Genomic DNA, 17379 nt, shown 5'->3' with positions numbered 1-17379 from the left:
AATATGCGAACAGCTTAAAGATTAACTAAATATTGCGCTTGCATATATTGCTTTCTCAGATATATTTTGCCTACCCACTTTTAACGACTCAAGAAAATAATAATAAAACAATGACGTCAAAAACAAAAACCATTTTTAATAATCAAGATTAACGAAATATATATTTATAGCAGTTTTACTAATATAATACAAGAGATCTTAGGTTTTTCTAAATTTCGTGAATCTTACTTCGATCCGAGAGGGAAAAAAATTAGTGTGCAATTTGAATTTAATTACATAAAAACATTACAAGTGTGACGATATTATGTATTACATCGACAACTTTCTCGCGTATTATGATTACGACAGCTGATACAGCTGAAAATATACTGTTGAACATTTGTAAACTTATCATAATTGTATATTTCAAACTATAGTACAAAGTATTTGTGAGACTAAAATATTACAATTACAATCGTTACTGCAGCTATTTATCGCCAGAGGCTGTCTTGGAAGGCTGCGCTTTATTCGCTGCTTTGTTCTTGTCACCATCCTCAGAAGATTCTCCCTTCTGCGTATTCCATTCCTTCAAACCTTCCGGTAATGTAGTATCCTCTTCGAAAGAGCCCGTGCCTTCAACAAATTCTTCATAGGTAGATTTTTCACGGAAAGGACGGGGTCCGAGTAATTCGATCATGTCGTTTCTGCTTAAAATCTCCTGCTTCAACAATCGTTCAGCGACCTGAAATTAAAGGAAATTATCTTAATTATTATCAAGTTATTTATTTAAATAGATAATAATATCATCGTTACCTTAATCACGTCTTCTTTATGTTCGTTCAACAAAGCTAGCGTTCGTTTATGCGCCTTATCGATCAATTCTCGAACTTCATTGTCGATAAGTTGTGCGGTATATTCCGAATACGGTTTGTCAAAGGCAAATTCTCCTGGACTTGGCATTTCAAAACTGACGTTTCCAATTTTTTCGTTCATACCGTATTGCGTAATTTGTGCATATGCAACTTTTGTAATCTTAGAAAAAAAAAAAAAACAAGAAATGATTGATACAAACAAAATACATTAAAAAAATATATATATAAATATAAGAGAGTAAAAATATTGCAGAATCATCAACTAGCCTGATGCTAAAATAATTTGTGAAATAAAAGATCTGAGTTTGAAATCTCTACATATTTAATATTAATTTATAATTAATATTAATATTAATTTATTATATTTAGTTAATAATACCTTCTGTAAATCATCCTGTGCACCTGTAGTTATTCTGCCGAAAAAGATTTCTTCCGATACTCGTCCACCAAGCATCATGCACATTCGATCGAATAATTGTTCCTTTGTGTAAAGATACAATTCACGCGGCAAGTATTGAGCATATCCCAATCCCTTACCGCGTGGAATAATGGATACCTACAGGAATAACATAAGATTCGCCAATATTGAAAATCTATATCGTTCATCATGAAACGTAGATAAGATATAGTAACCTTCAAAAGTGGATCTGCATGCTCTAAGAACCAGCCAGTTATCGCATGACCAGCCTCATGGTACGCAACCGTCTTCTTTTCTTCTGGTTGTAATACTTTGGTTTTTTTCTCCAATCCAGCAACTACTCTCTCAATAGCTTGCTCGAAGTTTTTAAGTTGAATATAATCATTTAAATCTCTTGCCGCAATCAGGGCTGCTTCATTGCAAACGTTTGCAATATCAGCTCCTAAGAATTTTACATACAATAGTGATTTTATTTAATGTAAATTATTTTATTATTGATTTGGTCTCTTAATTTTTTTATATATTCAATGTATTCAATTATATATAACATATATTCAACTATATATAATTCAATTATCTAAACCTGTAAATCCAGGCGTCAAGGAAGCCATTTTTCTCGCTAATTCATCCTTATCTAATTTCGTTTTCAAAGGAGCTAAATGCACTTTGAAAATGGATGCTCGTCCTTTGATATCAGGTGCAGGAACAAATATTTGCCTGTCAAATCTTCCAGGTCTTAATAATGCTTTATCTAAAATATCTATCCTATTAGTCGCCGCTAGTACAACCACATTAGTCGTCGTATTAAATCCTTAAAAATGGAATAAAAATAAAAGATTATTTCGCAATTTTTTATCTTTTCGTATTTGAAATTACGATGTACCATCCATCTCTACCAAGAGCTGGTTCAATGTATTCTCCTGCTCAGAATGTCCTCCGAAGTTCCGACCTCCTCTCTTTCGTCCAACTGCATCAATTTCATCAATAAATAATATACACGGTGCATGCTTTCGTGCCATAGAAAACATATCGCGTACTCTGGAAGGGCCAACACCCACAAACATCTCCAAGAATTCTGAACCTGATACTGTAATAAAGGGTACATTCGCTTCACCAGCTGTAGCTTTAGCTAACAAAGTTTTACCGGTACCAGGAGGCCCTGTAAAACATGACATATCACATGACATCTTCAATTTGCTCATTATAACACGATATAAATAAATTTTTCGATCATTTTGGTCATTTGAGATCTTATGCGCGATTAATCAGATATTAATTTCATTAGATTAAGATTCTATCAAACGACCAAAAAGTTTTTACTTATCTATATTGTGTTATACACAATTATTAGTCATTATTTAATTATTACATTAATCATTTCATATGACATTACATATAACTTTACATACTTGATATAAGCTTTAGTTACCTGTTAACATAGCGCCCTTTGGAATTTTAGCCCCAAGGTCTATATACTGCTGTGGATTTTTTAAGAAATTTACAAATTCCATAATTTCGATTTTAGCTTCTTCACACCCGGCTACATCCCTGATATTAAACAACAAATAAAATTTATGTAATGCACATGTTAAATCTTTTGTGTGTGTGTGTGTGTGTGTGTATGTGTAGAAAAGAAAATATACATGTATTACTTACTTAAATCGTACATCGATATCTTTCGAGTTTATAAGTTTCGCAGTCGATTCCATTACTTGACCAAAAAGTCCACCTCTTTTACCTCCTTTACCAGACATTACTTCCGCAGATCTTCGTATTAAGAATATCAAGAATCCTAAAATACGTTTTAACAATAATAATAATACACATACACGTGTGACAAATATTACTTTTCTATAACGATTTACATATTAATGATTACTCACCCCACATAATAATATGTGGTATATACGATAAAATATTCGCAACTTCTATTTCATTTTTGTAGACCACAGGAATATAATTCTCAGGTCCCATATTTAATTCTAATTGTGCATTTTCTAAATTCCTTTCAAAGGTATCAGTACTTCCAATATTAAACCATACAAATTCCTACAAATAAATATTAAAGACAACAGAAATTCCAACAAAAAAAAATGGAATAAGTAAACTCCATTACTTAATTTTATATTTAAGGAAGACTTACAGAACCATTAACGGTATGTCCAGGTAAAAATCTAACACGCACCCATTTCTTATTTACTACTTCTAACTTGTCGACAACACCTTTATTTAAATAACTGAAAAATAAAATATATCTTATAACATTGTAGATGTTAATTATTTTTTTATGTAAATTTACTTTTTTTAATAAACAAAATAAAAGTTGGATATTTAAAAACCTATTAATGTTTATAATTTAAAAATTAATTATCTATCTATCTCATTACAATTGTATCTTACAATTCTGTAATGATATATATTGTCTTATATTGCATATATACAATGCTGTTAATATAAATGTAATAGAATAAAATTTGCTTACTTATATATAAATTCTCTCCAAGTGATTTCTTTCTGATTCAAATCTTGGACAATTACGTAGGAAAGCACACCAATTGTTGCAAGTGCAACAGAAAGGAATATTTTATCCTTATCATGACCATCAAACGATCTACCTCCTTTTGAACCAGTTTCCATTTTAAATAACCCCTGGAAAATTGAATCCTTGGAAGATGACGAAGTAGATGAAGATGAAGATGATGATGGGGGAGGTTTTTTTGTATTAGTTTCTTTACTTGCTTCTTCAGCTTTTTTAGCTGCATCTTTACCATTTTTACCTTCACCTATAACACAATTTTTTTAGAAATTATGTATAATTTATTACAAAAATTAAAAATAAATGAAAACCACAAAAAGACATCGAGAACCTTTTTTGAAGAATTTTTCAAATCCTTTGGGTGGCTCTTTACAAAATAATCTCCATTTCTGTTGCACCTGTTCAATGGCAGATTGTGCAGTACTATTTTTAAGTAATGATAAGTGTCGTCTCAACTGGAATGACATATTCTAGCTTAATCCTATTGTTCTAACAAAAAATGTTAAATAATCGCGAAAATTATATTACTATTCTTGATATTCCAATTATATGATTTCTTTACGAAAAAAATTTGCAATTCATTGCGACGCTGATGTAAAACATGTGTTACATCGAGACATTTGGCACGACTAGTGCAAAAGACGCGTGCATAAAAAATACGTATTTTTTTTGGAAAATACACCGCGCGTTCAGAAAATAAATCACAGCTATGGCAAAAAAATGCAAATTACGCACCGGACGCGACGGAACGTCCGCGGCTTGCGAATTACACCATTAGGTGTAATAAATTTACTTTTAAATAATAATAAATTAATAGTGTAAGGCGTAGTTGTCAACTGTCGCAAGACGACATCCCGTCGCGTTATCCTCACCCATCGGGTGAGACCCATCGAGATCGTCCTTACGGACGAGCGCGTCGCATTATATCACGAGCACGCGAAGCAGCTAAGAGGTTATGGTACCTGAAACGTGTCGAAATAACCTTTCTGAGCTGACTGCAGGAGCAGCCTCTCCAGCTTGCTGGCTGAGAAGAGCAGCTGATGCGCCATGCCTGGTACAATCGTAATTTGTGAGTCTCACGAGAGATTTAGAATCACCTTTCGCTTATTTGGTTTTTCCCTCCCCGAATCACTCGAAACACGACGAACTACCGGCCGCGGGCGACCATCTCACTTATCGCCGGTGAGGCAATACCTCGATCCACGGAGGCACGCATCGGTTTCGGATTCACCATCCAATGTCGTCATCGGGGAAAGAAGGATGATCGCGAAAGATTTGCTCGTGATTACATCTTCCGCGGCCTAACTATCCGGCAGTTGTTTCTCGGCAAATTTGAAAATTGGAAAGGGTTTTAATTTTTAAATATAAAAATATAAGGGTGATTCGGAACACTTATTCTTTTAAAAAAAAAAACATATTCCTGATATTGAATTCTGAAATGATTCTTTTCTGTTTCGAAACTTTGTCTTATTTTATTTTTTTGGTGAAATTTTTGGTTTTTAAATTATAAAAAAATATTTTATTTATGAATCGAATATAGGAAATTTTTGTAAAAGCGACAGAATTTATTATCAAGTATGGGCACTAATTATTTGATAATAAGCAAAACTAACATAAAAACTATTTCTTTTTATAATTCTCAGATTCTCAGAAGAGAAAAATTGAAATTTAATTAAAAATAAAATGTTCTTTGAAGAATAAATTGTTTTAGAGATATATAGATATTTAAAAATATATAAATATCTAGAAGTTTTACATTATTTCGATTTACATGAATAATAAATCGTTATTTGTTTACATGAGTATATAAATCATTATTTCCTTATTCGTTATTTAAAATAAATATATATTATTTATTTATTTAAAAGACACAAGAATGCTTCAATAATGATTCTTCAATAACAAGTTACAATTTTTATTATATTTTTTTTCTACACTAATAATATTTTTTTGTACACATTTTTACACTAATTTTTTACACTAATTTTAATACTTCAATGTATTAAAAGTCCGCCATTAGATCTACCATTTTATTTTTCGAATTCTCCACATTTACAAAAGGCCTAATTTCAAAAGATTTAATTTCTTGAACTTATCTTTTTTCTTTTTCTCTCTAAGTGTCGGTCCACAATAAGTGTCGGTCCACAATAAGTATTTAATCTTTAAGTCGTAGAAATTGACCAATCATAGTCGATTATTCTTTTCATATTTGATTATAATTGGTCAATTTCTTACTTCTTAAAGCTTAAATCACCTATTGTGGATCGACATTATTGTAGACCGAGACTAACATGGAGAGAAAAAGAGAAAAGAGATCAGCCGTACAAGAAGTTGAAATAAAAAGAACAGGTCTACGATTGGCTAGTTTCTTTTCACATGCAAAGCCGTGTGAATAGACCTTTAAGAAACATTTTATTTCAAACGAATAGGAACTTTATACAAGTTTTTGAGACTTGTTAAGACTTGTGAACTTTATTAACATTGCTGTGCAAGAAATATTATATACAAGTCAGGAATACATTCCTTTAAATTATAAATATAGCATTAAATTATAAAAGTTTTTATCAAGTTTTAATATGAATTCGAATACAGGTTCAAAGGTAAGTTTACGGCTGCAACAGTGATTGTAGGTTACATTACATATGTCAGGATAGTAGAAGATAGATGCAAGAAAAAATTTATTATTTCAGAAAAAAAATTATGACATTTTTACAATATCATATAATATTATTCTTTTTTTAGCCTGCTGTTGCACCATCTGTGCAGGAATTTAGTATTAGAGTACCAAAGTTTGTATCGTTGATGCTTACATTTTCTCTTCCCTTCATTGTAATAAATTTTTAATTAAAATCAATTTTCAATGGATTTTTTAGAAATAGCAAAAAGAAGCACAATGTTATGAGATTCAACGCAACATTGAATGTAGATTTTTCAAAATGGACTCAAGTAAAGATGGAACGAGAAAACAATATGAAAGAATATAAGGGTGTGGAAGAAGAAATGCCGAAATTTGGTGCTGGATCTGAATTTGGACGTGATGCCAGGGAAGAAGCCAGGAGAAAGAAGTATGGTATTACTAGTCGGAAATATAAACCAGAAGATCAACCATGGATTCTGAAATCTGGAGGTAAAACTGGAAAGAAGTTTAAAGGCATACGAGAGGGAGGAGTTAGTGAGAACGCAGCATATTATGTCTTTACTCATGCTGCTGATGGCGCAATAGAAGCTTTTCCTTTACATGAATGGTAGATATTCTATATTATTAATTGTTTACTGATGATTATTTAAAAATTTAAAACATTTGTATGTAGGTATAACTTTCAGCCAATACAGAGATATAAAGCTCTTAGTGCTGAAGAAGCTGAGCAAGAATTCAGTCGTAGAAACAAGGTAATGAATTATTTCTCACTCATGTTACGCAAAAGATTGAGAAATGATGAGGATGGTGGAGACGAGGAGGAGTTGGTAGAAGGTAGTAAAGGCAAAAAGTCAGGCAAGAAGGAAAAGGAATTGAAAATATCCGAAATGGATGAATGGATGGATAGTGACGATGATGAATCAGATAGTGATGAAGAAGAAACTAAGAAAGGCTCTGAAGATGAGGATGATGGAAAGAAGAAAAAAAAAGACAAAGGTAATAAATGAAGTTATTTATTAATTATATATATAATTTATTTTGATTGTCTAATAAAATAATCTATTACAAACAAAAACAATATAATTATATAATTTAAATTAAATATTCTAGTTCAATTACAAAAGAAGAAAAAGAAGAAGAATGTATCAGACGATGAAGCATTTGAGGAAAGTGACGATGGTGATGAGGAGGGAAGAGAATGTGATTATATTTCTGATTCCTCTGATTCTGAATCCGATAAGGAAATCAAATCTGTCGCAGAAGAAGATGCGTTGAGAAAGTTACTCGCATCCGATGAAGATGAAGATGATGAGGAACAAGCAGATAAGAAGGATGGCGAAGAAGATAAAGATGAAGACGAGGAAGGAAAGGAAAAGGATGATAAAGTAACATCATTATTATAATATTGATAGGGAATGCATATGTTGTATTTTATATTTCTTCATATTCTTGAAATTGTTCCATCACATTTATCACATTATTAGATATGTTCCTCAATTACTTTGTTCTATATTTCTAACGTATTTCTAACGTATTTCAGGACAAAGACAAGCTTGGTAAGGAAGCAGACAAGAGGAAAGATAAAAAGAAGAAAAAGAAAGCCAAGAAGAAAGATCAGAAAAAATCAGCATCAGGAAAGGATTCCTCCAGCGATTTTTCAAGCGATTCGGAATCAGATTCAGATACAACGCTAAAAGAGAAAGATAATAAAAAACCTAATAGCGCACACAGTTCGAGATCGGCGACACCAACACCTGCAGCCAGTGCCTCGGATTCTCTCAAGAGAAAGCAATCTGGATCTCCGGACTTGTCGCAAGCGAAAAAATTAAAACTCGATAACTTCAATTTAGTTCCAGTAACATCGTATATACCGGGAGCGAAGTACGTTTTTGTCTTTGCATTAAACGATATAGGCATGCAGTAGTTATTGTAATATTTATCATGCGCATTTTGTATCTTTCAGCGAATCGGGAATTACGGAGGATGCAGTGAGGCGGTATTTGATGCGCAAGCCTATGACAACGACCGAATTATTACAGAAATTCAAATCCAAGAAGACTGGCCTCACGTCCGAACAACTTGTCAACATTATGACTCAGATACTGAAAAAGATAAATCCAACGAAGCAAACTATCAAGAATAAAATGTATTTATCGATCAAAGCGCAATCCAACTGATGTGACATGTAGCATCGAGTTGTTTATGATTGTTTAAAATTACGAATGTATAGTGTTTATCCAGTTGCATAATGCCGTTCTTTCTAATACAACAGAAAAGGATAGCACATTAAAATTTTAAAAAACCGTATCAGATCGTTTTAATTCAACTCCATGATCTCTTCAAATAATGCGATTGAGGCGAATATCGGGCACTAGCGTCATGCGCTTGTTAAGTTTGTATTGTTTGCGATTATGCATTTACTGTTCGTGTTATCATTATCAAGTCGGCGATAAACGCGTGCAAGAAGAAAAACAGATTTTTTTCCGGAGTACATCGTAAACTTCTTTTATTGGTAGATTCGGTACGGTTAGAGGGTCATACAATGCCGATAAGAGCGTGGCTCCGAGTTTATCAACAATTTTGTAATACTTTCTTTACCGATCCGAATAGTGTAAACACATACATATAGTATAGATATATATATATATATGTACAGACATAATGATATGAGCTTATTTCAAAATATCTAAAAACCGTTTCATATAACATCTTTGTACACACAAGCAAACTTCTATCAAGAAGCCGCATTATTCCAGTTGACGCGATCACCGTGAATCGGTTTCAACTAGTGAATTCCTCTTGAATCCCTCGAAAACGGAGACCTTTACGCTACCACTAAATCAGCATCGACCAAGGTGTGATGCTGATGTTAAGATTAATCGAGGCTGGACGTGAATCACGTCATCTATTGACTGCTGCAACTCGTGTAGTCATCCATAACGCAAGATGTATAAGTGTAAGCATTTAATTACATTTCAAATAATATCCATGTGATTAATGATCATTCATTTAATCAATCACACTAACTGTCGGATATCGCAGATTCTTGTGATAAATCAATGAATATAAAAGAAAAAAAAAAACATAAGAATTTATTTAATTCAAAATTTGATTTTTTTTTTTTTTATTTTCAAAGTCTTACGTTGAAAGTCATTTTTAATTTTTCTTTTATTGTTCATATGGAGCTTTCGACTGATCGCGATAAAACGAAGTGATAAACATGATGACTTTTGAAAAATCAAAAACTGATTTTTTTTGTATAAACTAATGTACTGATTTTGAATATTCTTTTAGAATCTTAAGGGTAAAATAATAGCCATAAGACGGGAGGATCAGTCAGTATGGGAAAGGAGAGCCCCATTAGCTCCATCAAATGTTCGCCGTCTCGTCAGATCGGGTGTGAAAGTGATCGTGCAGCCCAGCAACCGAAGGGCTTATCCTGCCCAAGCTTATCAGGCGGCAGGCGCTCTTCTGCAAGAGGACATCAGCTCAGCCTCCGTTATCTTCGGCGTCAAGCAAGTGCCCGTAGATCAGTTGATACCTAATAAGACATACTGCCTTTTTTCGCATACCATCAAAGCCCAAGAAAGTAATATGCCCCTCCTGGATGCAATCCTGGAGAAGAATATACGTTTATTAGATTATGAGAAACTCACGGATGCCAATGGCCAAAGGGTAGTGGCTTTCGGCAAATATGCTGGAGTCGCCGGTATGGTGAACATACTTCATGGTTTGGGTTTGAGACTGTTAGCCTTGGGTCATCATACTCCGTTTATGGTATGCTTATATATTCTAAAAATAATTAAATATTCGGTTTCTATTAAATGTTATCTTGTAATATAATTTCCGCTTAAATCAAATATTACATTGAATTATTAGACACTTATGTTGTTTGGAATAACTTTAATCTTATATCTTAGAAAATAATTGATTAAAAAAAGAAATAAATATACATATATACATATTTCTAAACATATTTCAAAAAGAAATATGTTTTTTTATTTTGAATTGATAAATAATTAATAATAATTTTCCTTATATTTTTCTTTGATAGACTAACAAAAATTTAGAATATCTGTATCCTATATCTGTTACTTTTGGAAAATTTTTTGAAAGTTAAGATAAATAACATCGTCTCGTAACATTAAGTGATTATTAAGAGAGCGTTTATTAAGAGATATCATCTAATTGATAAAATTTTATTTGTTCTGCGTTTTCCTTTAGTCGTAGAAGAAAAAGTAAATTGTAAGCGATGGATAAGCAGCTTATCAAGATCCACACATGAGGGATTTATTATTATTATTACAACTTCTTCGAAACATAGATACGATATATCACAATTAATCGTAATCGTTTATTTATTAGCATATTGGACCAGCGCATAATTATCGGGATTCAGCTATGGCACGTCAAGCAATCCGCGGTGCAGGATATGAAATCGCATTGGGAGCCATGCCAAAGTCGATCGGTCCGTTGACCTTTGTTTTCACGGGTAGCGGCAACGTTAGCCAGGGTGGCCAAGAGGTTTTTCAAGAGCTACCTCACGAATACGTACCGCCGGAAATGTTGCGGAAAGTCGCCGAGCACGGTGGTATGTTTATAACTCGCTCTACGACGTCGTCATTCGCGTTTCACAATTCGCGAAAGGTCGCCTTTATGTCGCGCCCTCTCGCAAACACCGTAATCGTCATCGTGCGCTGATTTCGATCCTTTTAAACTTATCTCTCTTGACCTGTTCTTTCGAAATACGATTTTAAGAGTTTCTTTAAATCGTATTGAATGTCGCAACGGATGCATTTTCAAAATGCGATTTAATTTATATAACTTGAAATCGATTCCGACAGAAAAACATTTATAAAATTATATGACAAATTTTTGCATGAAATTTGTGATCTGTAATTATGTGGTTACATTTAAAAGACATATTTTAGAAACACGCACATATATATATATTAATATTGATTTTTTTTTTGTAAAATATTGATAACTGTTTGTGCAATTAGTTTTAATGCATAATTGGCCTATCGGAGAAATAGTCACTATAATCATTAAATAATCTTTATGACAAATATCACGCTTTTATGCAATTACGATCTTAATAATTTTATGATAGGTGCCTCTTAATTTTTTCACTTCTATATTCATATATATATATAGATTTTTCCTCCTTTTTTCAATGATAAAACTCTTTGCGCAAGGCTCAAGAATCTATCATCGTCGTTTAGAGTAAACAAAAATATTTATCACAGCAGTATTTCTTATCAGCTGTTATTTATTCTTCAAATAATTCCAGATACGACAAAGATATACGGCTGCGAGGTGCGGCGCAGGCATCACCTGGAAAGAAAGGAGGGCGGTGGCTTCGACCCCGAGGAATACGATCAGCATCCGGAATTATATATTTCTACTTTTAGCAAAAAGATAGCGCCGTATGCTTCGGTGATCATTAACGGCATATACTGGGCAGTAGACTCGCCGAAACTATTAACGATACCGGACGCTAAATATCTACTCAGGCCCGCAAATACACCATGGCTGCCGATAAGTGTCGGTGCACCCGCCTTGCCGCACAGAATGCTTGGAATCTGCGACATATCCGCGGATCCGGGCGGTAGCATCGAGTATGTGTATTCATATTTGTTAAAAATCAGAAAAAAACGTAACAATTTTCATGTAAACTTGTAGAATTCTGTAGTAATATTGTTAGTTATAATACTGTGATTAGTGTTATAATACTGTGATTTTATAATACCTTATGTTTATTATTATTCATTTAAAAATTACATTTTTTTATATAATTTATAATTTTTATTATAATATAATCATTTATAATAATATAAAAGTATGAACTGTTTTAGTTGACATTGTATTTGACATTGTATTTGAGCTTAAAATTTAAAAATCGAACAATTATTACATGAATTTTGTAGAATTTCTCAAACTCTTCGGTTACGATGTCTCATCTTTTAATTAGATATTTTATCATTGTAATCATTTTATTATTTTTTTATTCAAGATTCATGAACGAGTGCACAACGATCGATACGCCGTTCTGTCTATACGATGCAGATCGTAATAAGGACACGAAGTCTTTTAAAGGTCCTGGCGTGCTAGTTTGCTCGATTGACAATATGCCCACGCAACTACCAAAAGAAGCGACAGATTTCTTCGGCAATCTTTTATATCCGTATGCTTTAGACATCATACAATCGGACGCGAAAAAACCTTTAGATGAGCACAATTTTAGCCCTGCCGTGCATGGCGCCATTATCGCATCCAATGGAAAATTGACACCCAATTTCGAATATATCCAAGAACTTAGACAGCTCAATCAACGTATCAAACACAAAGCCGATAATGGAGAACAGCAAAGCAAAACGGTAAAACGATAACAATTCGCAACGGAAAATTTTATAATTTTAACGTTATTGTAAAATATAATGAGAAAATATTAATACAATTAAATTTATTTAAAATCATTTTAATCTCTGGATTCTAACAACAGATTTAAAGCAATATTCAAATTAATGATATGAAATTACAATAGTTTATTTATGCCAACAGGTGGTCGTTCTAGGCGCAGGATACGTTTCCGCACCCTTAGTTGAATACTTACATAGAGATACGAATGTAAAGCTGATAGTGGCATCACAATTGAAGGACGAGGCCGATGCGTTAGCTAATCGGTTCTCAGGTGTGGAACCAGTTTTCTTGAACGTCCTGGATCGCCCCGATACTTTGCACGACGTAATAAAATCGGCAAATGTAGTCGTTTCTCTTTTGCCTTACTCATTACATCACGTCATTGCCAAAGCTTGCATAGAGACAAAGACTCACCTAGTGACAGCAAGTTATATGAATGACAATGTCAAGGCATTGCATGAAGAGTAAGTAACAAAATTGTATCCTAAAGTGTATAATTATGTATCTTATTCGGCACAATTATATCCAAAACATCTTGAGAAACTCAATATATTTAATAAGATATTTAATAAAATCTTCTCGTTTTTGGAATTAGTGAATATTGCCAATAATGCAATCTCAGCAATCTCGTTGCTTTTTGAAATTACAATTTATCGAAAATGCAGATGGAGAAGATCCGCCAAAGATGCAGAATCGTTTTTTAATATAATAAAAAATATAATAAAAAGAGATAAATTATTGCTACAATACATTAAATACATTTACCTAGAATATCGAATTTAAATTTTTAAATTAAATTATTAAATTAAAAATTTTTAATTATTAAATTAAAATTTATATTTCTTTTCTCTTGGATAGGGCTCAAGAAGCGGGCGTCACTGTGCTAAATGAAGTAGGATTGGATCCGGGTATTGATCATCTTTTGGCAATCGAATGTTTCGATGATGTAAGACAAGCAGGTGGCAAGATAGAATCTTTCGTCTCATGGTGCGGTGGTTTGCCCGCGCCGGAGTGTTCTTATAATCCCCTGAGATATAAATTTAGTTGGTCTCCACGAGGCGCGCTACTAAACACTTTAGCACCAGCAAAATATCTTCATGAGGGTCAGGTGAATTATTAAAATATTTTTCTTAAATTTTATCTAAATATCTAAGAGTACAGAATTTATCACTATTACACTATTACGAAAAAAAAAAATGATAACATATTATCTTCTCTTTATTGTTGATGTAGGAAGTAGAAATTGCGGGAGGTGGCGATTTAATGTCCGCCGTACAGGATTTGGACTTCCTTCCGGGTTTTGCCCTGGAAGGTTTCCCCAATCGTGACAGCTCGGTGTACAGGGATTATTACGGTTTACACAATGCAAGTACTGTGCTGCGTGGTACTCTCCGATTCAAGGGATTCTCGGATACCATACTGGGTCTGCAGTTACTGGGTTTGATCGATCCCAATCCGCATCCGATTTTGCACCCGAATGGACCGGACATCACTTGGGTATGTGTATTTAATTTCCGACATATACACAGGATATTTAGGAAATAAAAGAAATATCGACCTCTCTCGGTTGTTTGTCGCTTAAATTGCAGCGAGTGTTGGCATGCAACTTGCTCGGCCTAGCGAACGACAACATCTTCTATGGAAATTTGAAGCAGAAATTGGCGGAAAGAGTAAATTCGTGGGAACGTGTGAAAGCTATCGAAGATCTAGGTCTTTTAGAAGAGGATTTGGTCTTGAAATTGAATACTCCTCTCGACACGCTTACGCATTACTTGTCTAAGAAACTCTGTTATGAGAAAAATGAGCGTGACCTTGTGATATTGAGGCATGACGTTGGTATACTCTGGCCAGATAACAGAAGAGAATCCAAAGGAATTAACTTGGTACTTTATGGAGAGTCTTCTGGACATTCCGCAATGGCGCGTACCGTCGGTTATCCCGCAGCTATTGCCGCTAAGATGATTCTGGATGGTTCGTAGATTTTCGTTAATATTTCTCATATATTTATTTATTAAATTCCTTCATATATAAATTTATTAAATTTACTACTAATTAGCTGACTACTTTATTTTCTTTTCGCGTAAAATAATTTTTATACTCCGAATGTTGCCAAAAAGAATATATAAATATTTTCTAATTAAATTATTATAAAAAACGCAATCTAAATATATGTATAGAAACTCTGAAAATTTTTTAAAAACATTAATAAAAATGATCTAAAAACTAAGAACATTTATTTGAATTATTTACATATCTATTAATTTTTTTAATTCATGAATTATGAATCGTAACTTGCCTTGTTAAATTATTTGTTCATCCGAATTTATTCTAATTTTTCTTGCATTCTAATTTTATTCAGGTGAAATTCAGCAACGTGGAATGGTATTGCCTTTCACTCCCGACATATGTCGACCTATTCTTAATAGACTGAGAGCTGAAGGTGTACAGTCCTTTGAGACTTCTAAATGGCTCTGATTCATCATAAACTGCCATAATTTTTGTACAACTGTACGTATGTATGCCCTTTGCACTACAAAAATTGAAAGTCAATATATTTTATTTAAATGCGTAAAGTATGAGATTTTGTAAATTTTGTAACGATTTTATACTTTTAACAAATATGTAACATAAGCTATTATACGTATAAACATAGTATTAGAAATTATTCTAATAAAAAATACGAGAATATATCACTTTTCCTTTTCTATTGTACCTATATTTCTATGATTTACATTAATGAATTTTTACATCTAAAATTTTTTTTCGCATTAATATGTATGTGATAGAAAAGCAGAGAAAACGGGATTTTTAATTTGATATATTTAACATTTATTGATATTACCACCCCAATGTGAAAAATCACTAACAGTACAATGATATTTCACTTATTGCAATCTCTTTTTGTTTCGATAATTCTAATCGCCTTAAGATATAATTAGAATGATAACACAGGAACACCACTCTCTCGCCTCTACTCGTTACGAATTGAAAACGAATCGATTTCACGCGCCGGAACAATCGGAAAGACCATCGAATTGCACCGGTAAAATAATTAACTTGTAGCCGTGATTTGCACGTAGTGCGTCTGTCACACGACTAATTGATTTGTGTGACAAATCCGATAACGCTTCGCAAGAATTAAATAAATCTAGCAACAGTGACTGGCACTATTCACTGCTGTTTTAAGCGCCAAATTTGTGCTAGTTAAATAAGAATATGTATAATAAATTATACTTTTAATCAATTCATGGCTTTCATAATTTATCTTTACGCAGATAATGATGCTATACATATACGTAATTGAAGCATTCTGATACAATAACTCAATTTATTATTTAAAAGCAGTAAATACTTTAAATTACGTTGGTATTTAATTTTGGGTCTTGTGCGTGATGTAATTTGATGTTTTTGCTCCTCGTTTCTAAAATTAAAATTAAAAGTAAAATGTTATAAATATCCTCGAATTTTGTATGATGCTATAAAATCTATTACTATCACAATAGTGATTACAGTAATTTCTAATCGGTCTTTGTTTTGCAAATTATTGTATGTGATGTGATCATAACTTTCGTAAATAAATTTCTAATAATCTCTAATCTTTGTGTATATTACGCAAATTACTGAGATGATCATAATTATCATAAAGTAATTACGAGGGCTTTCAAAATATAAAGAAGCACATCTTTCCTACAAAAAAAAAAATATTTAATCAGATGTAACAAGAAAATATATGAAAAAAATTCAATCCAATTAAGTTTATTTTAAAAGCCCTTATAAAACAGAAAATTGTTGATAGTGATAATTTCAAAATCTCTAGAAACGCATATTTGCATACATTATATTATTTAAAAAATTAAATTTACTTCAAAGAGAAATAAAACATCGACATTCGCGCGCAAAGAGCTCTCAACGATTCGTCAAAGTGTTCCGAAAGAAATTCCGTCTATCTTAATCTTTAACTAGAGATTACCTATCGATGTCATTAATTAGATACTACGTATGATGATTTACAGATTGGCAGTATGAGATATAATTAATGCATTTTGCATAATCACTTTAGTAATGTATTCTGTATTATCACTATAAAGAATAACAGATCCGAGCCTGAGGAAGGATCTCGCTAATCGATTATAACTCTAACTGTGACTTCACTATAAAAAAGTGCTTCCAAGCTCAACAATTGTTTCTAATATAACCAGTGATATTACGTAACGATTAACTATTTTAATAAACGGTGACACTCTTTTCACGAGCAATATTAGTATATTATGCGGAAGCCACATCGATATTTCGAGCGTCAATATATTTCTTCGAATATTGAAAACTTTGTTTAAAAACAAGATAAAATCTGAACAATATTTAAATCTTATTTATAATATTAATTTTCTTTGTTCTTTTCTAAACTAACTTATTAAATATCTTAAATAGAAAAATAATTAAATATCGACCGAGAATTCGCATATTAAATTACACGATTGCATTTTATATATATATATATATATCGTGTAATTTA

General features: G+C 32.5%; 3 protein-coding genes across 3 annotated transcripts; 2 read left to right on the top strand and 1 right to left on the bottom strand.

The window, feature by feature from the left end:
* Window positions 1-116: 116 nt before the first annotated feature.
* Window positions 117-5100, bottom strand: Afg3l2 (AFG3 like matrix AAA peptidase subunit 2). The gene is made up of 13 exons (XM_011643936.3): window positions 4768-5100; window positions 4137-4260; window positions 3752-4052; window positions 3413-3506; window positions 3153-3318; window positions 2926-3061; window positions 2699-2817; window positions 2153-2428; window positions 1853-2080; window positions 1485-1711; window positions 1231-1407; window positions 793-1011; window positions 117-721 (listed from the first exon to the last, which is right to left on the bottom strand). The coding sequence occupies exons 1-13, from the start codon at window positions 4852-4854 to the stop codon at window positions 467-469; spliced, it is 2409 nt and encodes an 802-aa protein (XP_011642238.2). The 5' UTR covers window positions 4855-5100; the 3' UTR covers window positions 117-466.
* A 1068-nt stretch (window positions 5101-6168) lies between these two features.
* Window positions 6169-8750, top strand: TfIIFalpha (transcription factor IIFalpha). Its single transcript, XM_089076783.1, has 7 exons — window positions 6169-6405; window positions 6548-6594; window positions 6679-7050; window positions 7117-7439; window positions 7554-7828; window positions 7984-8324; window positions 8407-8750. The coding sequence occupies exons 1-7, from the start codon at window positions 6382-6384 to the stop codon at window positions 8618-8620; spliced, it is 1596 nt and encodes a 531-aa protein (XP_088932909.1). The 5' UTR covers window positions 6169-6381; the 3' UTR covers window positions 8621-8750.
* Window positions 8751-8901: 151 nt separating this feature from the next.
* Window positions 8902-15556, top strand: LKRSDH (lysine ketoglutarate reductase/saccharopine dehydrogenase). Its single transcript, XM_011643937.3, has 10 exons — window positions 8902-9399; window positions 9738-10220; window positions 10809-11034; window positions 11737-12064; window positions 12460-12823; window positions 13008-13330; window positions 13725-13974; window positions 14100-14363; window positions 14456-14837; window positions 15226-15556. The coding sequence occupies exons 1-10, from the start codon at window positions 9304-9306 to the stop codon at window positions 15339-15341; spliced, it is 2832 nt and encodes a 943-aa protein (XP_011642239.2). The 5' UTR covers window positions 8902-9303; the 3' UTR covers window positions 15342-15556.
* The last annotated feature ends 1823 nt before the right edge of the window (window positions 15557-17379 follow it).

This window comes from Pogonomyrmex barbatus, unplaced genomic scaffold, assembly GCF_055798465.1.
Source record: "Pogonomyrmex barbatus isolate J1 unplaced genomic scaffold, ASM5579846v1 scaffold2, whole genome shotgun sequence".
NCBI lineage: Eukaryota > Metazoa > Arthropoda > Insecta > Hymenoptera > Formicidae > Pogonomyrmex > Pogonomyrmex barbatus.
The sequence above is the reverse complement of the archived record's forward strand: the minus strand, read 5'-3'. Positions and strand labels throughout refer to the sequence as shown.

Coding starts and splice junctions, on each gene's coding strand:
- Afg3l2 (XM_011643936.3), bottom strand. CDS start 4,854: ATGGCGCATCAGCTGCTCTTCTCAGCCAGCAAGCTGGAGAGGCTGCTC. Junction 2,429..2,698: donor AAAGGGCGCTATGTTAACAG/GTAACTAAAGCT, acceptor CATGTTTTACAG/GGCCTCCTGGTACCGGTAAA. Junction 1,408..1,484: donor ATGCAGATCCACTTTTGAAG/GTTACTATATCT, acceptor TTATTCCTGTAG/GTATCCATTATTCCACGCGG.
- TfIIFalpha (XM_089076783.1), top strand. CDS start 6,382: ATGAATTCGAATACAGGTTCAAAG. Junction 7,440..7,553: donor GAAGAAAAAAAAAGACAAAG/GTAATAAATGAA, acceptor TAAATATTCTAG/TTCAATTACAAAAGAAGAAA. Junction 7,829..7,983: donor GAAAGGAAAAGGATGATAAA/GTAACATCATTA, acceptor AACGTATTTCAG/GACAAAGACAAGCTTGGTAA.
- LKRSDH (XM_011643937.3), top strand. CDS start 9,304: ATGCTGATGTTAAGATTAATCGAGGCTGGACGTGAATCACGTCATCTA. Junction 10,221..10,808: donor GTCATCATACTCCGTTTATG/GTATGCTTATAT, acceptor TTTATTTATTAG/CATATTGGACCAGCGCATAA. Junction 14,364..14,455: donor ATGGACCGGACATCACTTGG/GTATGTGTATTT, acceptor CTTAAATTGCAG/CGAGTGTTGGCATGCAACTT.